The sequence below is a fragment of the Ovis aries genome, chromosome 15 (assembly GCF_016772045.2).
Source record: "Ovis aries strain OAR_USU_Benz2616 breed Rambouillet chromosome 15, ARS-UI_Ramb_v3.0, whole genome shotgun sequence".
Classification (NCBI taxonomy): domain Eukaryota; kingdom Metazoa; phylum Chordata; class Mammalia; order Artiodactyla; family Bovidae; genus Ovis; species Ovis aries.
In genome coordinates this window covers 6268985-6296024 of record NC_056068.1, presented here as the reverse complement: position 1 = coordinate 6296024, position 27040 = coordinate 6268985, and the positions used below count along the sequence as shown (strand labels likewise).

The 27040-nt window shown below is 40.0% G+C and overlaps 1 protein-coding gene across 8 annotated transcripts in view; it reads left to right on the top strand.

Moving 5' to 3' along the window:
* YAP1 (Yes1 associated transcriptional regulator) overlaps positions 1–27040 on the top strand; it is a 140771-nt gene that overhangs the window by 40136 nt on the left and 73595 nt on the right. For all 8 annotated transcript variants that reach the window (XM_015100723.3, XM_015100725.3, XM_015100721.3 and 5 more), the window contains 1 exon segment: positions 26144–26259. In XM_015100723.3, the coding sequence (XP_014956209.2) occupies positions 26144–26259 (116 nt within the window).

The following is a 27040-nucleotide window of genomic DNA, read 5'->3' as shown; positions in this document are numbered from 1 at the left end:
AGCCTTGGCTAGATGGACCTTAGTCGGCAAAGTAATGTCTCTGCTTTTGAATATGCTATCTAGGTGGCTTATAACTTTTCTTCCAAGGAGTAAGCGTCTTTTAATTACCTGGTTGCAATCACCATCTGCAGTGATTTTGGAGCCCCAAAAAATAAAGCCTGACACTGTTACCACTGTTTCCCCATCTATTTCCCATGGAGTGATGGGACTAAATGCCATGATCTTCGTTTTCTGAATGTTGAGCTTTAAGCCAACTTTTTCACTCTCCTCTTTCACTTTCATCAAGAGGCTTTTTAGTTCCTCTTCACTTTGTGCCATAAGGGTGGTGTCATCTGCATATCTGAGGTTACTGATATTTCTCCCGCCAGTCTTGATTCCAGCTTGTGTTTCTTCCAGTCCAGTGTTTCTCATGATGTACTCTGCATATAAGTTACATAAGCAGGGTGACAATATACAGCCTTGACGTCCTCCTTGTCCTATTTGGAACCAGTCTGTTGTTTCATGTCCAGTTCTAACTGTTGCTTCCTGACCTGCATACAGATTTCTGAAGAGGCAGGTTAGGTGATCTGGTATTCCCATCTCTTTCAGAATTTTCCACAGTTTATTGTGATCCACAGAGTCAAAGGCTTTGGCATAGTCAATAAAACAGAAATAGATGTTTTTTTGGGGAACTCTCTTGCTTTTTCCATGACCCAGCAGATATTGGCAATTTGATTTCTGGTTCCTCTGCCTTTTCTAAAACCAGCTTGGACATCAGGAAGTTCACAGTTCACGTATTGCTGAAGCCTGGCTTGGAGAACTTTGAGCATTACTTTACTAGCATGTGAAATGAGTGCAGTTGTGGGTAGTTTGAGCATTCTTTGGCATTGCCTTTCTTGAAATTGGAATGAAAACTGACCTTTTCCAGTCCTGTGGCCACTGCTGAGTTTTCCAAATTTGCTGGCATATTGAGTGCAGCACTGTCACAGCATCATCTTTCAGGATTTGAAACAGCTCAAGTGGAATGCCATCACCTTCACTAGCTTTGTTCGTAGTGATGCTTTCTAAGGCCCACTTGACTTCACATTCCAAGATGTCTGGCTCTAGATGAGTAATCACACCATCGTGATTATCCAGGTCATGAAGATCTTTTTTGTACAGTTCTTCTGTGTATTCTTGCCACCTCTTCTTAATATCTTCTGCTTCTGTTAGGTCCATACCATTTCTGTCCTTTGTCAAGCCCATCTTTGCATGAAATGTTCCCTTGGTATCTCTAATTTTCTTGAAGAGATCTCTGGTGTTTCCCATTCTGTTGTTTTCCTCTATTTCTTTGCATTGATCGCTGAAGAAGGCTTTCTTATCTCTCCTTGCTATTCTTTGGAACTCTGCATTTAGATGCTTATATCTTTCCTGTTCTCCTTTGCTTTTCGCTTCTCTTCTTTTCACAGCGATTTGTAAGGCCTCCCCAGACAGCCATTTTGCCTTTTTGCATTCTTTCCCATGGGGATGGTCTTGATCCCTGTCTCCTGTACAATGTCACAAACCTCATTCCATAGTTCATCAGGCACTCTTGTCTATCAGATCTAGGCCCTTCAATCTATTTCTCACTTCCACTGTATAATCATAAGGGATTTGATTGAGGTCATACCTGAATGGTCCAGTGGTTTTCCCTATTTTCTTCAATTTGAGTCTGAATTTGGTAATAAGGAGTTCATGATCTTAGCCATAGTCAGCTCCTGGTCTTGTTTTTGTTGACTGTGTAGAGCTTCTCCATCTTTGGCTGCAAAGAATATAGTCAGTCTGATTTTGATGTTGACCATCTGGTGATGTCCATGTGTAAAGTCTTCTCTTGTGTTGTGGAAGAGGGTGTTTGCCATTAAATCTATTTCTCACTTCCACAGTATAATCATAAGGGATTTGATTTAGGTCATACCTGAATGGTCTAGCAGTATACCCTTTTTCTTAATTTCCTTTTAATGAGGATGATGGTAACATTTTCTATCAATATCCATAAAAATCCCCTTCAAAAAGGTGTTAATATATTTTATAGTGTGATTGAATTTTACAGTCAATTAACTTGAAAGTTTCAAAAAGAGAACTGTTTTCACTGACATCTCAGTTGCAGTGTTACATTTCAGCTGTGACTTAGGAAAACCAAGTTGAATCCTAGTTTTCAACCTGAGCAGAACCTCAAAAATCATAAAGTGATTTTTGTTCTTCTTTTTAATGAACATAGTAAACCTAGAGGAGGGAGAAAGAAGACATTTAATTTATATTTATAAGTAGTGTTGATAGACTACTAAGTATTCATGTAAGTCAACACTACCTAAAAAGGTAAACCTAGATTGGATGACTGTCTGACATTTATTTTCTTTAATTAAAAAAAAAAAAATAGCTTGGCATGACCATATAAGGAAAACTTACTGGATGGAAGAAAGGTGAATGACTACTTGGCCACGAATGAAAGAATCCTACTCCCCTTTGGCACGTTTTACACAGGCCTAGCAAACCACCTTATTAGTTCCTGCAAAAGTCCTACACATAAAATCTATTCATTTATTTATTATTAGTTGTTACCAGTATAAATTGTTAACCTTCTTTTAGCTAAGTGGTTCTATCAGTCCATTCAAAATAATTTTTCCAAGTGTTGCCATCAGATACATATTTACTTTGACAATAGCTCTATGGGTAAAATGCTTGGTTTTTTGTACAGTAGGTGTTCAAGAAGTGAAGTATTGGTTCTTATCAATAAATGGAGGCCCATCACAGCTACTGAAGCTGAGGTCCAGGAAAGGTGAATGACTTGACTAAGATTGTGTACCGGGAGTCTCCATTTAAGTAAATAAACGTAGCGCATTTCCAGCAGTGTCCTGCTTTGTCTTCTGAGAAACCTCCTGTGAAACCCCTGAAGACATTACTGATTTTCAGCTATCTGAGCAACCAGCACCCCTAAAATGACATCTAACTATTAAGTAATGAGATATCAAATAAAAAAAGGTTTTTTAGGTGAGATTTAATGAAATGCAGTTAAGGCTGAATAAGACTCTGAATACTCTTGTATAGAAATCATCTCTCATTGTTCAAAGTGCATTATATATATTTATTCTGAAAATGTGATGTCTTTGTCACTAAGTGGTGTCCAACTCTTTGTGACGCTATGGACTGCAGCATGCCAGGCTTCCCTGTCCTTCACTATCTCCCGAAGTTTTCGCAAACTCAAGTGCGTTGAGTTGGTGATTCCATCCAACCATCTCTGCCTGTGTTGACTTTTCGCCTTTTGCCTTAAGTCTTTCCCAGTGTCAGGGTCTCTTCCAGTGGGTCACCTCTTCGCATCAGGTAACCAAAGTATTGGAGCTTCAGCATCAGTCCTTCCAGTGAATATTCAGGACTGATTACCTTTAGGATTGACTGGTTTGATCTCCTTGCAGTCCAAGGGCCTCTCAAATCTTCTCCAGCACCACAGTTCGAAAGCATCAAGTTTTTGGCTCTGAGCTTTCTTTATGGTCCAACTCACACATCTGTGCATGACTACTGGAAAAACCTTAGCTTGACTATATGTTCCTTTATCAGCAAAGTAATATCTCTACTTTATAATAGGTTCGTCATAGCTTTTCTTCTAAGTAGCAGGTGTCTTTAAAGTTCATGGCTGCAGTCACTGTCCACAGTGATTTTGGAGCCCAAGAAAATAAAATCTGTCACTGTTTCCATTTTTTCCTCATCTGTTTGCCATGAAGTGATGGGACCAGATGCCATGGTTTTTGAGTGTTGCATTTTAAGCCAGCTTGAAAACTCTCTTCTTTGACCCTCATCAAGAGGCTGTTTAGTTCCTCTTTGCTTTCTGCCATTCTAGTGGTTGTTGCTATTTCTCCCAGCAATCTTGATTCCAGCTTGTGGTTCATCCAGCCCAGCATTTCTCATGATGTACTCTCCATAGAAGTTAAATAAGCAGGTTGACAATATACAGCCTTGATGTACTCCTTTCCCGATTTGGAACCAGTCTGTTGTTCCATGTCCTGTTCTAACTGTTGCTGCTTGGCCTGTGTACACATTTCTCAGGAGGCAGGTCAGGTGGTCTGCCATCCCATCTCTTGAAGAATTTTCCACAGTTTGTTGTTATCCACACAGTCAAAGGCTTTAGCTAGTCAGTGAAGCAAAAGTAGATGTTTTTCTGGAATTCCCTTGCTTTCTCTGTGATCCAACAGGTGTTGGCAATTTGATCTCTGGTTCCTCTGCCTTTTCTGAATCCAGCTTGTATATCTAGAAGTTCTCGGTTTATGTACTGTTGAAGCCTACCTTGAAGAATTTTGAGCATTAGCTTGCTAGCATGTGAACTGAGTGCAATTTTATGGTAGCTTCAACATTCTTTGGCACTGTCCTTCCTTTGGATTGGGATGAAAAGTGACCTTCCAGTCCTGTGGCCACTGGTGAGTTTTCCAAGTTTGCTGACATATTGAGTGCAGCCATATGCGCTCAGTATGCAGTATACACTCAATTGAGATTTTGGGGTCCTTCCCCAAGTTACTTTGCTAATTTCAGTTAAGACTCATTTTAGATGATTGAAGACGTTCTACACTGTTATACAGTTATTGTTTAAAGCAAGTTGTGAATAAAATAAAAATACATACAAGAATGAAATATATATATATATATATAAGATTCTTTCATTGTATCATTTTCATCAAAATGGTGGTGGTATTAAAAGTAGGGCCATTTGCCTACCTTGCTTAAAGGTGTTCATTGTGCCTTCCTGGTGATTTACATTTGGGAAATGTTTTCTAGGCTGTTTGACTCCTCAGGTGTTAGTATTTTGGGTGACTTAAGCCATGTTCTGTTGATAACAGTTGAAAACTTGAATGTCGCCATAAATATGCAATGAATATGGCTCCAGGTTTATAATTTAATGTGATTTCTTCACAGTAGACACAAGAGCCAACAGCCTGAACGCATCCTTATTTGGAAGCCAGCTGGTGTTTCATGAGACGCAGAAGGCTGATTGTAGCGTTGCTTGACTGCCTAAACCTGTCTTCCTTGGTGCCTGGCTGAGGGCCTCAGGCCTAAGTCATGTCATGGCAAATGAGGTCAGAGTTGGTACTCAACACATTTGTTCCCTTACCTTCACAGGGCTTGTTGTTGTTTAAACCTAGACTGGCAATTTTAAAATGAAAGGATGATACTGCCAAGATCTAACATATATAAGAAAGTTCACTTCATTTTGACAATCTGACGTCTAGTAGTTTCATTTAAAACAGTATTTGCTAAGGAATATAACTCTAAGGATTACAGGGGAATGTGAGAAAATCATCAGCCGCCTTTAGAGTGGTTGTATTGTACTCCTCATTTTGCTCCTCTGGTAAATGAATGTCTTCTTCTTGTATGTAATGATCTCAAATTATGAAAAAATATGTAAAAATAATTGATGAATTATTCTTCAGTCTTATCCTGTTTTAAAATACTGAGGAGCTAATAAGCCTTCCAGGTAATTGTGACGCAGGTGGTTTAAAGACCATATTTTGAATAATGTTTATATATTTTCTGTCTTAATATTTCTCAGAACTCTAAACAAATTATTTTCATCATAATTCTGCCATTCATCCATTTCTTTTTTCTTTAAGATGACTCTTATGAAAGAATCTAGGTAGACCTTATGATTGAGAATCAAGAGACTTGAACTCTGGTCTTCTGTTAACAAAATTATGAGCCTCAATTCATGCTGTGATGACATCTGACTTTTTCTATAACATGGAATAAGGACAAACACTTTTTTTTTGAACTTTTGCTGAGAATGTTCTCAGTCATTATTGAAAGAATGTTGCTGAACCTAACTACAGATAAAAGCCATCTGGAATCGAGTTTGAGAGAACTGCATGTTTTAAGAAGCCTCCACTAGAGCTTTGGCATTATTCTCGTAACTGCTCCATCCCACCCTTGCTTTAGGGAATAACCATTTCCAAGGGAGATGTATATGGGCATGTCACTTTTATACGACAACATGGTTAAGTGTGCGTTTCACTGGGTTTCGTATTTGTACGTGCATGCGTGCTCAGTCGTGTTTGACTCTTTGTGACCCCGTGGACGGTAGCTCGCTCGGCTCCTCTGTCCATGGAGTTTTCCAGGCGAGAATCCCGGAGTGGGTTGCCATTTCCTCCTCCATCCTGCTTGTGATCAAATACTCAGTTTATTCAACCTGAGGCTATAGGGTCAGATTGCACTGTGGTTATACAATTTGTAGAGTGGAATATAATCAGTTGTCACATTAGCTTTTATGTGTTTGTGCCCACAATTGTTCATAAATTTAACGCATTTTTAAGCCTTTAGTGATAGTCCAGTTAAAGTTAAATATAAGATATTAATTTTCATTAATTATAAATATTGTGTTGTAGTATAAGTGAAGTCGGTAAGTTTTCTCATCCTTATCAAGAAATGATAGTATATGCCTATCTCTGAAGTTTTGAAGATTTCTAAAAATCGTTCATGGTAGATATGTACAAATATAAAAAGCATATGGTTGTGGCTTAGAAACTGTAGCTCATAGAAGGATTAGGTTGAACAATGTATCATTGTTCCTAGGGTCAATTAGGCGTGTAGGTTTAGCTAGCTTGGGAACAGCCTCTAGCATGTGACTCTATAAATAACACTCGCACAACAAACATGGGCTTGATAAGTGAGCAATAAATCTGGGCTGACTGCCCGCTCTTCTGAATTTTAGAACCAGTCGTGCCATCATAGTATTTCAAGGGCCTGACAGCAGTAACAATTTTTAAATGAAAACATTTTTCACATCTACTTTGTGTTATATTCCTGGTTATCCAGTTTTATTCTTATTTTTTGTTATTTCTCAAAAGTCAGCTTTGCTTGACAAAAAGAATGCTTTGGTTTGGTCACTTGTCTTCTCATTAGATACTTAAGTTTTGTGGTCTTGCATACACTTTTAAATACAAATTTTCTTAACTTTCTTAAAGAATGGTGATGGTTTGGTAGTCCAAATGTCTATAAGCATGAAAGCAAGCACACTTCTCTCATTTCATCTTTGTTTACCTTTATTGGAAATAAGTAGGAACTTCCAACAATTCCTACAATGTCCTTGATGTATAAGCCCAAGCAACAAAGATAAATTCATAAAGACGCATTTTATCAAAGGATTTATCGGAGCAAGTCACTATTGCCCCCCAAACCCCCTGTTTTTGTTTTGTTTTCCCCTATTGCAGCACAAGGTCTGAAAGGTGTGTTAGGAGATTAAGCATCTGTCAGATGTAATTTTCTATTAGTTTCGTTTGTAAATTATGTTGTCAAATTCTTATGACCAATTTGTGCCATCTGATGTCACAGAATCTTGGCAAAGTTGAAAAGAACCAATTTGTTAGGTAGTTATAAGGTACAGACAAATAAGGACTACGCTGCTGGGATTTTGTGAAAAAGAGGTTTTATAGTTTAGAAGAAAACTTTTTCAAAAGTGGATTATGAAAAGGGAGTAAACCATACAAATTATATAGTTAGTCTCAAGTGTATAAATTTATGGCAGGTTCATTTTACTGGTATTAGTTCTAGATTTTAACCGAGATTGCAAGTATTTTACTGGGGGCTTGCGAGGACATTGAACTCCTCTGCCATCTTTTCTCCACCTAAAATCCAGGATGTTGTAAACCACCATTTTGTTCTTACTGTGTGTAACTACATTGTTACATTTAACTCCTTATCTTGAAATATTGGTGTTTATTTCTCATTACTTAGAGCCTTGGGGGCAGGATTTTGTCTTTATTCTCAACATCTAACTTATTTATTTATTTCTCACAAATGTGCCACACCCTCCATTGCCGTTGAATCCATTTAGGATTTAGGTACTTGGTGGTTAAAAAATAACCCAGTAAAATAAGCTTTAAATTCATCAGAGGAGTTATTTATGCAGAGCACTGTGTTCATTGAAATGTAGAATGGGAGAGAGAGTGAGATCATTTACCCTCCAGAAATTCATGATCTGATGGAAAAGACATCTTAGACTTAAGCTAAAAATGCTGTTTATAGTTTATGGTCTCTACATGCAGTGGTTCTTATCTCTATCAATCCCATCAGCCTCTTTTAGTAAGAAATATTTCGGAAAGTGTTTGTTGTCATCCTGAAGGAAAATTTGTATGTAACTACGTACGTAATTTTTAAAAGTCAACATTATATCAAATGTATGCAATATGGAGGAGAAATAAAGTAATTTATGATCAAACAATGCAGATATTAACTTAGAGATTTTTGTCTGTGTCAGTCGCTCAGTCATGTCCAACTCTTTGTGACCCCATGGACTGTAGCCCACCAGGGTCTTCTGTCCATGGAATTCTCCAGACAAGAATACTGGAGTGGTAACCATTCCCTTCTCCAGGGGATCTTCCCAACCTAGGGATCAAACCCGGGTCTCCTGCATTGCAAGCAGATTCTTTACCATCTGAGCCACCAGGGAAGCCCTATAAATGTTTGGGCCTTCTAATATATTCAAGGCTCTAGTAAAGTCGTCAGGTGCCTGCATCTGTATCTAAAATTGCCATGAACATGGCAGTTTTGAATGAAGACCAATTGTGCTGAGTTGCTAACTAAAATACCAAGGCAGCATTGCTGTGATGATGTGCTTATCCAAAAAGAATACGCTATTAACAGATTTCCAAACAAAACTAAGTATAATTGATTGCCTTCCAGAAAAATTTGGTATATAACTAAAATTGTGCAAAACGTACTTTATCTCTGTATAAAATGAAGTTTTGTATAAAATTTGGATTTTTATATACATGAATGTCTGGCGTGACATTCAGAAGTGGTGCGAGACCATCTACTGCATTACAGGAAACCTAGCATCCAGTACTCTCTACCCATTAGATGCTTATGACTGTGATAACCAAAAATCCCCTTTCCCCAGTTTCTACATTGAGAACTGTTGCTTTAAATAAAAATGTATCATACAGTACCAAATCAGTTTTGAAAAGCTGCAGCACTTTGTTTTGTTTTGAATTAAGGGTAGGCGTGAAGGGGTAGAAAAAACTGTCACCAGCGCAACCGGCGCCGTAGCACAGTGAGGATGCTCTTTCCTTGTGGCCTAAGTGGTGTCCTCACTCTGCTGCAGTCAGCAGCCGGTGGGTTTCCGTGCACCCGTCTGCAATAATGGTGCAAACTGAAGTTTGACTTTTTACCACAGGTTATTGGTTTTGCTTAAACGGTAACATCTAAACTATATAGCTCTTCACTTATACAAAATGTTTACCCTCCAGGCACTAGTCATCCTTAAAACACAGTGTAGGTGATCCAGTCTCAAAGTAGTGTCTAAGGCAGTGTTTCTCGAACAGATCTCCTCTGGATCTTGTTAGCCCACAGATTCTTAATCAGCAGGTTGGACAGAGCCTGAGCCTTCCTGCCAAAGTTTCGTCAGTTCTGCGGGCTCAAGGCCTGCACTGTGTTTTCTTCAGTTTCTTGGCCACGCTGCGTGACGTGCAGCATCTTAGTTCCCTGGGCAGGGGTGGACCTGTGCTCCCTGCTGTGGAAACCGAGTCTCAACCACTGGCCACCAGGGCAGCCCTCAAGGCCCACGCTCTTACGGAGCAGGGCCATGAGAAGTTGTGAGATATCCATTCCTTGAGGTGTCCAAATTTAATCAGTATTAATGTTAATCACTAAAATTATTTTACTAAACTATGTTAGCTTAGTTCTCTAATACTTTCACTAATGCATAACATAAGGTTTTCAGGATAGAGATAAGAAAAGTTATCAGTATTTTTCTATCACTATAAAACTCATTTCCCATAATGTTGCTCAGTATTCCTAAAGTAAAGGTTATGTATCTAGTATTTGGCAGATAAAATGTACAAGAACGAATTTGAAGAGCACCTTAGAATTTGTTGGGATGGGCTTTGCCTCATTCATAAGAAATGTAGCATTTTTTTTGCCTTTGGTTCAGGTGGATAGAGTTGACCACCTTATGACTTAAGTTAAAAAGAATTGGAGTCCTTTTTAACAATATTTCAAGATATTTGCTTATATGGATGGCATTTTTCTTTTGCTTTCAAATTACTTAGCTGCTCTTCCCTCAGAGCCAGTATGATTGTAGTTGCACAGTTCCTTTTCTAGTACATTCTTATTCTAAGCAGATAGATCTGTGCAGACTGAACTTACGGTCTAGAGGCATTTTGTTTTCTGCCCCATAACCTGTGTCTGTCTACTACATCTCTTCATCACCTATCAGAGGAAAACTAAACACTTATTCAGAGTTCTTAAAGCCCTGAATCTGTCATTCTCACTTAACCAAACGCATCTCATTCTTAAATATTCTCTTGACTTTACCTGTCTACTCTGAAGTTTTTCCTGTTTTGAACTAGCACAGAAATGAAGTCAGGAATACTTTTGATGCTTTTGAACTGTGGTGTTGGAGAAGACTCTTGAGAGTCCATTGGACAGCAAGGAGATCAAACCAGTCAGTCCTAAAGGAAAATAGTCCTGAATATTCATTGGAAGGACTATTGCTGAAGCTGGAGCTCCAGTACTTTGGCCACCTGATGGGAAGAGCTGACTCATTTGAAAAGACCCTGATGTTGGGATAGATTGAAGGCAGGAGGAGAAGGGGACTACAGAGGGTGAGATGATTGGATGGCATCACCGACTTGATGGACATGAGTTTGAGCCTTCTCTGGGAGATGGTGAAGGACAGGGAAGCCTGGCGTGCTGCAGTCCATGAGGTTGTAAAGAGTCAGACATGACTGAGCAATTGAACTGACTGAAATCAAGAAAAATATTTGAGGGCTTTTTGTGTACCAGGAATCACAATACTAGCTGCTTTTTCTGTATGCTACTAAATTTAATTCTCAAAACCATGACAAGTAAGTAAATATATCAGTCTTATTTTAATGAAGATAAAACCATTTGATAAAACGACCTGCTTGTACAACCCATTTTGTCATTGGCAAATTTGAGACTGGGATTTGAATCCACGTCTGCTTTTTCTTACTATTTCATAGAGGAGAATTCTGAAATGAAGGATCTGGGTCTTGAGAAGGTTAGGTAGAAATTAAGTATTTTGTGGGCCAGTTGGGGAGAAGATTAACAGAGGAAGAACAGTAGTCTCAAGAAATATAGCAGATGTCTCAAAAGAAACAGATGTTTATATTAAGTTTATATCGTTGTTGTTCAGTTGCTAACTTGTGTCTGACTCTGCAGCCTCGTGGACTGCAAGTGAGGGGACCTGACTGATAGCCTGTTGTTGTTGAGTCACTCAGTCATGTCCAACTCTTTGTGACGCCATGGACTGCAGCATACCAGGCCTCCCTGTCCTTCAGTATCTTCCAAAGTTTGCTCAGACTCATGTCCATTGAGTCAGTGATGCCATCCAACTATCTCATCCTCTGTCGTACCCTTCTCCTGCCTTCAATCTTTCCCAGCATCAGGGTCTTTTCCAGTGAGTCAGTTCTTTGCATCAAGTGGCCAAAGTATTAGAGTTTCATCATCAATCCTTCCAGTGAATATTCTGAGTTGATTTCCTTTAGGATTAACTGGTTTGATCTCCTTGCTGTTCCAGGAATTCTCAAGAGTCTTCTCCAGCACCACAGTTTGAAAGCATCAAGTTCTTGGGTGCTCTGACTTTTTTATGGTCCAGTTCTCATATCTCTACATGACTATTGGAAAAAACATAGCTCTGACTATGTAATTTAGTGATATATCACTTTGTTGGCAGAGTGACGTTTATGCTTTTTGATACACTGTTTAGGTTTGTCTTAGCTCTTCTTCCAAGGAGTAAGCATCTTTTAATTTCAATGCTGCAGTCACTGTCCGCAGTGATTTTGGAACCCAAGGAAATAAAATCTGTCACTGTTTCCTCATCTGTTTGCTGTGAAGTGATGGGACTGGATACCATGATCTTCATTTTTTGAATGTTGAGTTTTAAGCCAGCTTTTTCATTCTTCTCTTTTACCTTCGTGAATATCTGAGGCTGTTGATATTACAATCTTGGTTCCAGCTTGTGATTCATCCAGCCCAGCATTTCACGTGATGTACTCTGCATATAAGTTAAATAAACAGGGTGAGAATATACAGCCTTGACCTACTCCTTTCCCAATTTTGAACCAGTCCTTTGTTCCATGTCCGGTTCTAAATATTGCTTCTTGACCTGCATGTAGGTTTCTTAGGAGATAGGTAATGTTGTCTGGTATTCCCATCTCTTTATGAACTTTCCACAAATTTGGGATCCACACAGTCAAAGGCTTTAGCATAGTCAATAAAGCGTAGATGTATTCCCCGTAGCCAGCTCCTCCCATCAGGCAGCTTGCGCAGAGCTAACCACAACGATCACATGGACCACAGCCTTGTGCAGCTCAGTGAAACTATGAGCCATGCCACTTTGGGCCACCCAGGACAGCCGGGTCATGGTCAAGAGTTCTGACAAAACGTGGTCCACTGGAGAAGGGAATGGCAAACCACTTCAGTATTCTTGCTTTAAGAACCCCATGAACAGTATGAAAAGCAACAAGATATGATAGCAGAAGATGAGCCCTCCAGGTTGGTAGCTGTTCAATATGCTACCGGGGAAGAGGGGAGAAATAGCTCCAGAGAAAATGACAAGGCCAGGCCAAAGCAGAATGGCATTCAACTGTGATGTGTCTGGTGGTGGTGGTTTATGTGCCATTGTGAAGGTATCTGTTGAAGTAAATAATAGGAACAGTTACTTTTAGTAGATTCTGAGCAAGTCTGACCCTGCAAAGAACAATATTGCATAGGAACCTGGAATGTTAGGTCCATGAATCAAGGAAAATTTTACGTGGTCAAGGAGATGGCAAGAATGAACTTTGACATCTTAGGAATAGGTGAACAAATGGACGGGGATGGGTGAATTTAATTCAGATGAGCATTATGTCTACTACCGTGGGCAAGAATCCCTTAGAAGAAATGGAGTAGCCCTCAAAGCCAACAGAGAGTCCGAAATGCAGTATTTGGGTGTCATCTCAATAATGATAGAATGATCTCAGTTCTTTTCCAAGGCAAACGTTCAGCATCATGGTAATCCAAGTCTGTGCCGCAACCACTAGTGCCAAAGGAGACCTAAAAGACCTTCTAGAATGAATACCAAAAAAAAGATGTCCTTTTCATCATAAGGGACTGATGCAAAAGTAGGAAATCAAGAGATTCCTGGTGTAACAGGCAAGTTTGACCTTGGAGTACAAAACAAAGCAGGGCAAAGGCTAATAGTTTTGTCAGGAGAATATGTTTGTCCTAGCAAACACTCACAGGAGACGAGTGTATTCTTTCTTGGACATGACCAGATGGTCATTTCTTAAATTAGACTGATTATGTTCTGTGTAGTCAAAGATGAAGAAGCTTATATGGCTGTTGATAATATAATGTTGATAACACTTCATTTGCAAAGGGGATTTTTATAAAGTAACACATGCTATCTAAGCCATCTCTCCATGAACCACTTCCAAAACTAGTTCACTGTTTCCTTAAAACAGTTGTTTATGTGCCATTGTGACAGTATCTGTTGAAGTAAATAATAGGGACAATTACTTTTAGTAGATTCTGCAGAATGATTTAGCAGAAGTCTTTAAAACCTGAGAAAGAAGTACTTTCTCAGGAGAGTAGACCCTATATTATAACAAGAGGACAATGTCTAGATAGGGAAGCGACTTGCAGGTTATCATACCTGTATCTTAATTTATACCAAAGCCAAGAATCTTGTTTCCAAAGTAGGAAACAAAGTAAGAAAGAGAAAAACCAGTGTCACTTCAGCTACAAACCACCAGATTAAAAGATTAGAAATGGAGGCATAATACTCCATAACCAATTTATCTCTTTACCAGTACTATCAGTTAACTGATCACTAACCTCTCTAATGATTGTGCATTTTATAAAAGACAACTTGGTTCTGATTGCAGAGCTCATCTGCTTGTCCTGGAACGGTCTTTGCTCTGGGCCTGCCCTGGCTCTTCGTGTGGACTTCTCTCGTTGTGGTGCATGGGCTCAGTAGTTGTGGCTTAATTGCCCCGTGGGCTGTGGGATCTTAGTTCCCAGGCCAGGGATCGAACCCGCACTCCCTGCATTGGAAGGCGGATTCTTAACCACCAGATCATCAGGGAAGTCCTCTGGGATAGTCCTAATAGTTGATAAATTGAATCAGGAAGCATGTAAAAGATTTCTGATTCTCTTTGATTACATTCCCTGAAAAGATTCTTTTCTGTAGAGTGTCAGATTATCATTTTAGAAAATCTTTTCCTATTTAGTGATCAGTACACTAAAGTGAAAAGAACACTGAGCTAGAAGCTAATTTATTTTAATCCTGGCTTTGTGTGATTGCATGTTTGGTCTACTGGCTGTTGTTGCAGAGATTTTATCCCTTTGTACTTAATTATTACAAGGGTTGGAGGAGGGAAGGTTGGTGATGTAGAGGTTAGTTTTAAGAAATCTAAACAACAGAGTCCAAGGAGTGGTGGCCGTGCAGGTGCAGGAGGGCCTAGCAGAGCCATCCCACGTTGAAAGTCAGGAAGGGCGGCAGGAGGAGATACCCCTCATCCAAGGTAAGGAGCAGTGGGTGTGCTTTGCTGGAGCAGCCGTGAAGAGATACCCCACGCCCAAGGTAAGAGAAATTCAAGTAAGATGGTAGGTGTTGCAAGACGGCATCAGAGGGCAGACACTGAAACCATACTCACAGAAACTACTCAATCTAATCACACTAGGACCACAGCCTTGTCTAACTCAATGAAACTAAGCCATGCCCGTGGTGCAACCCAAGACTGGTGGGACATGGTGGAGAGGTCTGACAGATTGTGGTCCACTGGAGAAGGGAATGGCAGACCACTTCAGTATTCTTGCCTAGAGAACCCCATGAACAGTATGAAAAGGCAAAATGATAGGATACTGAAAGAGGTACTTGCCAGGACATTAGGTACCCAATCTGCTACTGGCGCCAGAGGAGAAATAACTCTGGAAAGAATGAAGGGATGGAGCCAAAGCAAAAACAATACCCAGCTGTGGATGTGACTGGTGATAGAAGCAAGGTCCAATGCTGTAAAGAGCAATATTGCATAGGAACTGGAATGTCAGGTCCATGAATCAAGGCAAATTGGAAGTGGTCAAACAAGAGATGGCAAGGGTGAATGTCGACATTCTAGGAATCAGCTAATTAAAATGGACTGGAATGGGTGAATTTCACTCAGATGACCATTATATCTACTACTGCAGACAGGAATCCCTCAGAAGAAATGCAGTAGCCATCATGGTCAACAGAAGAGTCTGAAATGCAGTACTTGGATGCAATCTCAAAAACGACAGAATGATCTCTGTTCTTCTACAAGGCAAACCATTCAGTATCACAGTTATCCAAGTCTATGCCCCAACCAGTAATGCTGAAGAAACTGAAGTTGAACGGTTTTATGAAGACCTACAAGACCTTTTAGAACTAACACCGAAAAAAGATGTCCTTTTCATTATAGGGGAGTGGAATGGAAAAGTAGGAAATCAAGAAACACCTGGAGTAACAGGCAAATTTGGCCTTGGAATATAGAAAGAAGCAGGGCAAAGACTATTGAATAGAGTTTTGCCAAGAAAATACACTGGTCATAGCAAACACCCTCTTCCAACAACACAAGAGAAGACTCTACACATGAACATCACCAGATGGTCAACACCAAAATCAGATTGATTATATTCTTTGCAGCCAAAGATGGAGAAGCTCTATACAGTCAGCAGAAACAAGACCAGGAGCTGACTGTGGCTCAGATCATGAACTCCTTATTACCAAATTCAGACTCAAATTGAAGAAAGTAGGGAAAACCGCTAGACCATTCAGGTATGACCTCAATCAAATCCCTTATGATTATACAGTGGAAGTGAGAAATAGATTGAAGGGCCTAGATCTGATAGACAAGAGTGCCTGATGAACTATGGACTGAGGTTCGTGACATTGTACAGGAGACAGGGATCAAGACCATCCGCATGGAAAAGAAATGCAAAAGTGCAAAATGGCTGTCTGGGGAAGCCTTATAAATAGCTGTGAAAAGAAGAGAGGCGAAAAGCAACGGAGAAAAGGAAAGATACAAGCATCTGAATGCAGAGTTCCAAAGAATAGCAAGAAGAGATAAGAAAGCCTTCTTCAGCAATCAATGCAAAGAAATAGAGGAAAAGAACAGAATGGGAAAGACTAGAGATCTCTTCAAGAAAATTAGAGATACCAAGGGAACATTTCATGCAAAGATGGGCTCGATAAAGGACAGAAATGGTATGGACCTAACAGAAGCAGAAGATATTAAGAAGAGGTGGCAAGAATACACAGAAGAACTGTGCAAAAAAGATCTTCATGACCCAGATAATCACGATGGTGTGATCATTAATCTAGAGCCAGACATCCTGGAATGTGAAGTCAAGTGGGCCATAGAAAGCATCACTATGAACAAAGCTAGTGGAGGTGATGGAATTCTAGTAGAGCTCTTTCAAACCCTGAAAGATGATGCTGTGAAAGTGCTGCACTCAATATGCCAGCAAATTTGGAAAACTCAGCAGTGGCCACAGGACTGGAAAAGGTCAGTTTTCATTCCAGTTTCAAAGAAAGACAATGCCAAAGAATGCTCAAACTACCCACAATTGCCCTCATCTCACATGCTAGTAAAGTACTGCTCAAAATTCCCCAAGCCAGGCTTCAGCAATACGTGAACCATGAACTTCCTGATGTTCAAGCTGGTTTTAGAAAAGGCAGAGGAACCAGAGATCAAATTTCCAACATCCTCTGGATCATAGAAAAAACGAGAGTTCCAGAAAAACATCTATTTCTGCTTTATTGACTATGCCAAAGCCTTTGACTGTGTGGATCACAATAAACTGTGGAAAATTCTGAAAGAGATGGGAATACCAGATCACCTAACCTGCCTCTTGAGAAACCTGTATGCAAGTCAGGAAGCAACAGTTAGAACTGGACTTGGAAGAACAGACTGGTTCCAAATAGGAAAAGGAGGACGTCAAGGCTGTATATTGTCCCCCTGCTTATTTAACTTCTATGCAGAGTACATCATGAGAAACGCTGGACTGGAAGAAACACAAGCAGGAATCAAGATTGGCGGGAGAAATATCAGTAACCTCAGATATGCAGATGACACCACCCTTATGACAGAAAGTGAAGAGGAACTCTAAAGCCTCTTGATGAAAATAAAGAGGAGAGTGAAAAAGTTGGCTTAAAGCTCAACATTCAGAAAACGAAGATCATGGCATCCGGTCCCATCACTCCATGGGAAATAGATGGGGAAACAGTGTCAGGCTCTATTTTTTGGGGCTCCAAAATCACTGCAGATGGTGATTGCAACCAGGTAATTAAAAGACGCTTACTCCTTGGAAGAAAAGTTATAAGCAACCTAGATAGCATATTCAAAAGCAGAGACGTTACTTTGCCAACTAAGGTCCGTCTAGTCAAGGCTATGGTTTTTCCTGTGGTCATGTATGGATGTGAGAGTTGGACTGTAAAGAAAGCTGAGTGCTGAAGAATTGATGCTTTTGAACTGTGGTGTTGGAGAAGACTCTTGAGAGTCCCTTGGACTGCAAGGAGATCCAACCAGTCTATTCTAAAGGAGATCATTCCTGGGTGTTCATTGGAAGGACTGATGGTAAAGCTGAAACTCCAGTACTTTGGCCACCTCATGCGAAGAGTTGACTCATTGGAGAAGACTTTGATGGTGGGAGGGATTGGGGGTAGGAGGAGAAGGGGAGACCGAGGATGAGATGGCTGGATGGCATCGCAGACTCGATGGACTTGAGTCTGAGTGAACTCCGGGAGTTGGTGATGGACAGGGAGGCCTGGCGTGCTGCAGTTCATGGGGTCGCAAAGAGTTGGACACGACTGAACGACTGAACTGAATTGAAACAACACTGACAATACTCACATATCAGAAGAGAATTCTAATAATAGTTCAAAGAGTACAGATTTTTGTATCAATTCATCCCTGACTTTAAATCCCATTTCTACGGCGTGCTTGTCGGCTGTCTTTGGGCATATCACTTAATACACTGTAGGAAATGATTATCTTGTTCAGCCTTTGTGAGGGACTCATAGAACAGAGGCACAGTATCCTCTTTGCTGTTGAACACAGTCCTGAGGAGATGGGATATTTGGGTCTCCCCAGTTAGCTTCTGGCAGCATTTCACGTTATTACAGTTTTCCTGCTTCAAATTTGAAGATGTGACGGTAATGTTCTTTTTTGTAAGGTCAGAATTCCTTACGTCCTTGCCCATGCTTCAGTTTCATAAGCTTTACGTCTCACAGGAGGATATAAAGCTCTTCAAATATTTCTGCATACTGTAGCCTCAATTAACTTTTGTGGGATTATGCAAAGAAAGTCAGTAGTACTAATAATTCACTTTGGATTTCTGCCCGTTTGTGGTCTACATGCATTCTACCAAGTCATCCAATGTGTAAGGCCAAATTCTGCAGTATAAAGTAAGAGACGAAAGCCAATAGGAGAGTGGCTCTGTATATAGCTAGAGATCAGACTGGTCAAAGTACAGCTGCTTATGTTTCTTCAGTCTAAACTTTTGAGAGGGTCACTGTTTCCCAGCTATAACTGCTCTACAGTAAGGTCATGTCTTGGTCATAAATTCAGTTACCTTTCCTTTTCCAGAATAATAGCAGAGGCTAATTTATTTGTATACCTTGAAGGGGCTAGAGAATTTCATACATTATTTTTCTGTAGTAGGGCTTCCCTGATAGCTCAGATGGTGAAGAATCCACCTGCAATGCAGGAGACCCCAGTTCTATTCCTGGGCTGGGAAGATCCGCTAGAGAAGGAATAGGCTACACAAGCTTCCTTTGTGGCTCAGCTGGTAAAGAATCTGCCTGCAATGTAGGAGACCTGGGTTCGATTCCTGGGTCAGGAAGATCCGCTGGAGAAGGGATAGGCTACCCACTCCAGTATTCTTGGGCTTCCCTTGTGGCTCAGCTGGTAAACAATCCGCCTGCAAAGCAAGATACCTGGGTTCAAGCCCTGGGTCAGGAAGATCCCCTGGAGAAGGGAAAGGCTACCCACTCCAGTATTCTGTCCTGGAGAATTCCATGGACTATATGTACAGTCCATGAGTCACAAAGAGTCAGACACGACTGAGTGATTTTTACTTTCACAGTAGCTTTAGCAGCTAGACTATTCCTAGGACAAGATAAACTAAATTTTAAATTATTTTCTATGTTATATATAACTACTCATACATTTAACTCTGAAAATAACTGTTTTATGAGTTTTTCTTAATGTTGTCTTCATGGTATGTATATTTTGGTTCTGTTATTTATAATTTGACAATTTTTAGAATCTTCAGTTTAAGTGAAAATTGTTTTCAACCCTTTCTCAGATGTGTATTTATGTGAACTCTTACTTGCCTACACTCTTAAATAGCGCACACTGCTTTAATATTCACGCCGTTTGCATGTTCACTGAGCCCCGCTGTATTCCAGGCACTCTCCCAGGCACACTTTCTTCAGTAAGTTTATATTCCATTAGTAATAGAGATTGTGTTTCTTTTGTCATCTTTTATTAAGTCTTCAATACCATGCCATTATATTCCCTCTTCAGCATTTATGCAGTTTTTCAGTGTATATTGCAAAGATTCATATTTTAAAGTATTGTCCTTTTCGTGTGCATTTCTAGTACAGAAATTGCTTTCAGAATTCCTGGACGCCACGCGATCCTGCTGGGGACTGGCTGTGTGACCTTGTGCACTTGCTTCCGGTCTTGTTTTGGCATTTGTTCACTGACTTGGCTGGGTCAGGTCTCGCCTGCTGCCCGTTGGACCTCCGTGGGTCAGGCTCGGTCCTTCAGTGGCGAGCACAGGCTCCCGTTGTTGTGAACAGGCTCCAGTTTGCATGGGCTGCAGTTGTGGTGGGGCATGCGGGATCCTAGTTCCCCAGTCAGGGATTGAACCTGTGTCCCCTGCATTGCCAGGCGGATTCGTAACCACTAGAGCTCCAAGGAAGTCTTTAGTCCCTCAGTTTTCTATTTGCATAGTGGAGGTACACCCTCGTTAATCCTCGTAATGATAGATCTTTCCATAAGAGAGTGGAAGCCATCACACCGGAATGCGATGAGCTGACCAGCCGTGAAGTCATTTGCCCCTGCCTTGCCCCTTCTCCCCCACCTCCTGGTGCAGTGGACACCATGTCTATACCCGCCCTTCTCATGCTCTGATGGATGGCTGGAACTCTTCAAATGCTCACTGAGCACATCTTCAGCTGCTCTGTTTTCAATCACATTTAAATGCTTGAGTTTCTTCCTGCTGAAAAAACAAAAATCCATACCCATTCATTGGCGGTTTTTCTTGCCTCCTATTGACTCGACCCTCATCACGCCCCTGAAGCTGCTCTTGGCAGTGTCCCCAGTAATCTCCTTGTTGCTATTTCTAGTGGGTCTGTAGTGTTTGCCTGAGATTACATTTTTGGAAAAGAAGATGGGTGTTGATAAGGCTAGTCCTTAAGGCTGCAAGGACTTTGGGGGACAGATTGATGTCCTTAGGTCAGAAAGGAAAAAGTTTTCATTAATTCATTGACAAATATTTATCAAGCACTCTACTGATCATTGAAGATAACGGTAGTTAACAAAATAAGTAAAAGTGGCTTTTCCTCTGGAGCTTATTGGAGAAAATAGATGAATACAATAAGTATATTATATGTCAGATAATGATAAAAGGTAATCAAACAAAAATAAAGTGAAGAAGGAGTAGAGTTTAAATAGGGTGGATTTTAAATGACGTGACTACAGAAATCCTCAATGGGGATAAGCCATTTGAGCAAAGACCAGAGGAGATGAAGGAAAGTCCCGTGCAGGTATCTGGTGGAAGAGTAGGCCTGGCAAAATTTCTTACCAAAAAATGCTTCTTTGTTGTATGAAATGTTTTTGTAAAGATTCTTATTCTTGTGGTAAAAAGGAAAACTAGATATTTTTAGATGTACTGCTACAAATTGGCTTCAGGATAAAACAGTATTCATGATTCTTATAGAATAAGTGAAGACAAAAACTCTAAAGTTAATTCTGTTTCATATTCCCTTTGGCATCTAAGTGGTCATATGCGTTTATACTTGGGACAGTTTGTTACTGTTGTTCAGTTTCTCAGTCGTGTCTCTTTGCAGCCCATGGACTGCAGCACCCCAGGCCTCCCTGTCCTTCACCATCTCCTGGAGCTTACTCAAACTCACGTCCATCAAGTCAGTGATGACATCCAACCATCTCATTCTTTGTCGTCTCCTCCTCCTCCTGCTTTCAGTCTTTCCCATCATCAGGGTCTTCTCTAATGAATCGGCTCTTCGCATCAGATGGCCAAAGTATTGGAGCTTCAGCTTTAGCATCAGTCCTTCCAGTGAATATTCAGGATTGATATCTTTTAGGGTTCACTGGTTGGATCTCCTTGCAATCCAAGGGACTCTCAAGAGTCTTCTCCAACACCACAGTTCAAAAGCGTCAATTCTTCGGCACTCAGCTTTCTTTATGGTCCAACTGTCGCATAGGGGAAAAACCATAACTTTGACTAGATGGACCTTTGTTGGCAAGGTAATATGTCTGCTTTTTAATATGCTGTCTAGGTTTGTTGTAGCTTTTCTTCCAAGAAGCCAGTGTCTTTTATTTTTTTGGCTGCAGTCACCATCTGCAGTCATTTTGGAACCCAAGAAAATAAAGTTTGTCACTGTTTCCATTGTTACCCCATCTATTTGCCATGAGGTGATAGGACTGGATGCCCTGATCTTAGTTTTTTGAATATTGAGTTTTAAGCCAGCTTTTTCACTCTCCTCTTTCACTTTCATCAAGAGTTTCTCTAGTTTCTCTTCACTTTCTGCCATAAGGGTGGTGTCATTTGCAAATCAGAAGTTATTGATATTTTTCCTGACAGTCTTGACTCGAGCGTGTGCTTCATCCAGCCCGGCATTTCACATGATGTACTCTGCATATAAGTTAAATAAACAGAATGACAATACACAGCCTTGACATACTCCTTTCCCAATTTTCAGCCAGTCCATCGTTCCATGTCCGGTTCTAACTGTTGCTTCTTGACCTGCATACCGATTTCTCAGGAGGCAGGAAAGTGGTCTGGTATTGCCATCTCTTAAAAAAATTTTTCCACAGTTTATTGTGATCCACACAGTCAAAGGCTTTAGCATAGTCAATGAAGCAGATGTTTTTCTGGAATTCTCTTGCTTTTTCTATGATCCAATAGATGTTGGCAATTTGATCTCTGGTTCCTCTGCCTTTTCTAAATCCAGCTTGAGCATCTGGAAGTTCTTGGTTCATGTACTGTTGAAGCCTGACTTGGAGAATTTTGAGCATTACTTTGCTATCATGAAAGGAGTGCAGTTGTTCAGTAGTTTGAGCATTCTTTGGCATTGCCCTTCTTTGAGATTGGAATGAAACCTGACATTTTCCAGTTTTGTGGCCACTACCGAGTTTTCCAAATTTGCTGACATATTGAGTGTAGCACCTTAACGGGATTTGAAATGGTTCAGCTGGAATTCCATCACCTCCACTATCTTTGTTCATAATGATGTTTCTTAAGGCCCACTTGACTTCACACTCCAAGATGTCTGGCTCTAGGTGATTGATCACACCATCGTGATTATCTGGGTCAAGAATATGTTTTTTGTATAGTTCTTCTGTGTATTCTTGACACCTCTTCTTAATATCTTCTTCTTCTGTTAGGTCCATACCATTTCTGTCCTTTATCGAGCCCATCTTTGCATGAAATGTTCCCTTGGTATCTCTAATTTTCTTGGAGAGATCTCTAGTCTTTCCCATTCTGTTTTTCCCTCTATTTCTTTGCATTGATCGCTGAGGAAGGCTTTCTTATCTCTCCTTGCTATTTGGAACTCTGCATTCAAATGGGTGTATCTTTCCTTTTCTCCTTTGCCTTTCAGTTCTCCTCTTTTCTCAGCTATTTGTAAGGCCTCCTCAGACAGCTGTTTTGCCTTTTTGCATTTCTTTTTCTTGGGCATGGTTTTAATCACTGCCTCTTCTACAGTGTCACGAACCTCTGTCCATAGTTCGTCAGGCACTTAATACTTTTATGTTTGGGACAGTTTAGATGATGGCATATCTATTCCTTAAAGAAAAGTAGATCTTTGAGTAAGTGAAACATCTACTGAAGTAACATAGAATAGCTCTGTGCCTCTCTAAACTAGCTTACTGAGGTTCAACAGAAAGCTTTATAGGGGAAGAAATTTTAGCATTTGTACACTTAGTAGCATTTCAGCAAAATAGTCACTCTTCAGAGCAGTGAAGTTATGCTTTCTCTGCATTATATTTAAAAGCCTAGTTTAAAGGAGATGAAAACCTTAAGAACAGATTTATGGATTGCCTCCTCTATCTGGGAAGATTTGTTGTTCTATTAGTCATCAGAATAGGGTCTTCCTAAGCCCTTAGGTGGACTTCAATCTAGTTATGAAGGATTAATGGGATTTATGTCATTGGTTAGTTTTCAGAGAAACCCAGCTGTTAGATAGATATTAGAAAACCTTCAGCAGTTAAAATCCTGAACCTGCCAGCCTCTTCTCTTTCACCCCTCACAATGTAACGGATTTTCAGAAGTGCTGCAGACAAGGAGTAGGCAGGTGGCACACGATTTGATTGAAATTTAAGAGCTAGTAATAATGAATCACTGGCCACTTTTCCTGGTTTCTTAACATTATAACAGGCAGTGAGAAACAGAGCATTTCCCTACATTTTGGTTGTGTTACCGGTTTCAAGTTTCTTTCCTTCCGTGTGACTGTATTAATTATCATGTGTACTGCTTTATAAGCACGAGACTATCTAGAAAACATTTTATGGTTTAGTTTGTTCAGTGACTCACTGAAGGATGGAAAAAGAGTTAGCTGCTACTGGGCTTGACAGGAAGGTGATCTGTTGGAACAAGGTGTTTACATATCCAGACTTGAACAAGGTTTTACGTGTATTATCTAGACCTGAGCAATGCTAGTGCAACTGCTGAAAACCACCTGTGAAGTGCTGCTCAGGCAATATTTGAGAGACTGTGTACTCAGTTAAATATTTTCTCTCAGCGTTGTTAGTTGCTTTGTAATAGCAGTCAGTTGTCAGGTATCATTGTTATTCCCAAGTGTACAAATTTTTCGCACTTCTACGCCCTCTGTTTTCCTCTTCTTTCTCCTTCCTTAGGAAGAAGGATTCTCCCATCTCCAGGAGATAGTATTTAAGGTCTGTTCTAGCCTGAGCACATGGCAAGCCACCCCAGTGTTCTTGTCCGGAGAATCCCATGGACAGAGGAGCCTGGCCAGGTTCAGTCTGTGGGGTCACAAAGATTAGGACAGGACTGAGTGGCTGATCACAGCACAACACTAGTCAGCGCCTAGATCCCTGTGTTATTGATCAAATAATATTATTGATGAGAGCATTCAGGTTTCAAGAAAATTAATCACAGGGTGTCATTTCCTTACCATTTACATTAAGTATCATGGGGATGATTCAAGGAGAAATCAGATTTGAAATTTAAACAGCCATAGGAAGAATGATTTGAGTTTTTAAAAAAATAACCCTTATTTCTTCCACACCCTTTTCAAAGATAGTGAGTTCATGACTGTCTTTCTAGGTTTTCCTATTATTAAACAAAGTTCTGTAATTTTGCCATCTAGAAAGAAACACTGTTAAAACATTCTAACATTAGAATGTATAGCTGATTCACTTTGCTCTATGGAAGAAACTAATACAATATTATAAAGCAGATATACTCCAGTAAAAATTCATTAAAAAGAAACCTTTTGATGTGTATCCTTCCCATGTGCTTTCAGCATACAGGCTTAAACAGTTAGTTAGCTCCATGCTGTACATACTCTTTTACAGTCTACCTTAAAGAGCTCTGAGTGACTGAAAGCACTCAGTTGTGTCTGACTGTTTGCAACCACATGGATTATACAGTCCTTGGAGTTCTCCAGGCCAGAGTACTAGAATGGTAGCTTATCCCTTCTCTAGCGGATCTTCTTCACCCAGGAATTGAACTGGGGTCTCCTGAACTGCAGGTGGATTCTTCACCAGCTGAGCTATCAAGGAAGCCCAAAAATTGAAAGCCAGATAACATCTAATGAAAGGGACTAGTTAAATATTGTTACATATGATGTAGTATATATTGAAAATATTTTAGAATATTTAATAGCATAGAAACTAATAATCTGTAAACTCTGCTATAATCTCTATTATTAATATTTTCTATTCTAAATATTATTCTAAAGTATTTTCAATAGCTGCAGTACAGTACATCATATGTAGCAATATTTAATTAGTGCCTTTCATTAGATGTTATCTGGCTTCTATAAATTATACAGAAGAGAACTTGGCATAGATCTTTGAGTACTTCTCTGTCTATTTCTTCAAGATAAATTTCAGGTAGTTTCGTGGGTTAAAAGTTTTTTTTTTTTTCTTTCTCTGAAATAATTACACTTCGCTGGAAGATAAAAACTGATATTTTTTATGCATACTCGTAAACCAGAGACTGTGCAAGGTGCCTTGTAGTTTCATATTCATGTAAGTTTTAGCCATTTTTCATGCCCAGTTTTTTAGAGGAAGATGTCCATACGCATATGTATTAGACATTTTGTAGTAAGTTAATAGTACATAGAAAATGTTTACCTGTTTTGTTTAGCAAATGAAAAAGTCCTTCATTAATCAACAGGAGACAATCAAAACTTAGTTTGTATTTCTGTTTTGGCTTTGGAGTATATAGTAGAATAAGAATGTTTAATCTTTCTGTGCTTTGTTCAGTGTAAAGGGTTTTGGGTCTTCAAATTATATCGTTAATTAGCATTTATAGCTTTGGGAGGAAAAAAAGTGGGTGATTCCCTAATGAATCTTGGGTTTAGCTTGTATGACTACTGTTATAGATGATTTATAAATCACACTTAAACTTTAAATTATGGCAGCTAATTGTCTACTAGGTGAAAATGATTTCCCTTCGGTTAAAATTTCAGCCATAACTTTCAGATTTTACACTTACAAAATCTCAGAGCAGAAAGTTCAGTGATAGAAGGATGAGGAAAGTTTGCAGAGGAAGAGTGAGGGCAGCGAGGTGGTAAGACTGCTTTTACAGAGCTCACTCAGAAGCCTGCCTGCTAGTTCATACAGCTAGCCTATTTTTCGAAGCGAGGCTGCTGTTTGTAGGGCCTCGTCTGTGTTATCTAACGCAGGGGATGTTTTTGTCTCAGTCACATAGATCAGACAACAACCTGGCAGGACCCCAGGAAGGCCATGCTCTCCCAGATGAACGTCACCGCCCCGACCAGCCCACCGGTGCAGCAGAACATGATGAATTCGGCCTCGGGTGAGTGCAGTGCTGTCGTGAGGGCACGCCAGGTAGTGCTTTGGTGAAACTTTCCGTGGAAGATAGTAATTATTCTTTTAAGGAAACTGGAGCATGGGTGATGGTTACTTTCTATCCTCTCTCATAAGAGAAACTTAATTTCAAATAGCCTGCTATACCAAACCCTTGTTTAATCATGAATACATAAGGGACTTGGTGATTGAAAGCCAGCAGTTTTCCAAGTTTCATTTCTGAAGTGAGTGTCTCAAATTCCTAGTTTGGTTCATTTTGACATGCTCATGCTTTATTCTACTGGCTTTCTGGTGTCTGAGACCTTAGAGTTGAAGCTTCCCGCTTCCTTTTGTGGTTTGAATGGGAAGCCACCTCTTAGCGTGAATGTTTGTTCTACCTTGAGGATAACAGGAAGGGAGCAACTTATAAAACCCCAAAGCACCTTTCTTAGGGCTGGTACATGTTATTTAACACATTTCCACCTTTTTCACAGAAGATAACCCTGAGTGTACATTTTTTTTCTGTCTCCTATTTGGCAGTTTTCTTAAATTTCCTGTTTTTCTCATCTGTGTAATTGGGAGTAACAGTGCTCCTTATTATAGAGAGGAAGACAGTAAAGGAAATAATATACATATAAAGCTTTTCTATTACACTTCTAGCACAGAGTAGGTACTAAGTAAAGGTTTAGTTCCTTCTTCCCTATGGCAGTTAGATTTTGGATGGCTTCTTTCTTCTTTGTTACATGGGCCAAGGCCATAGCTACCCATTGTGCATCTTTGTGCATGGTAGG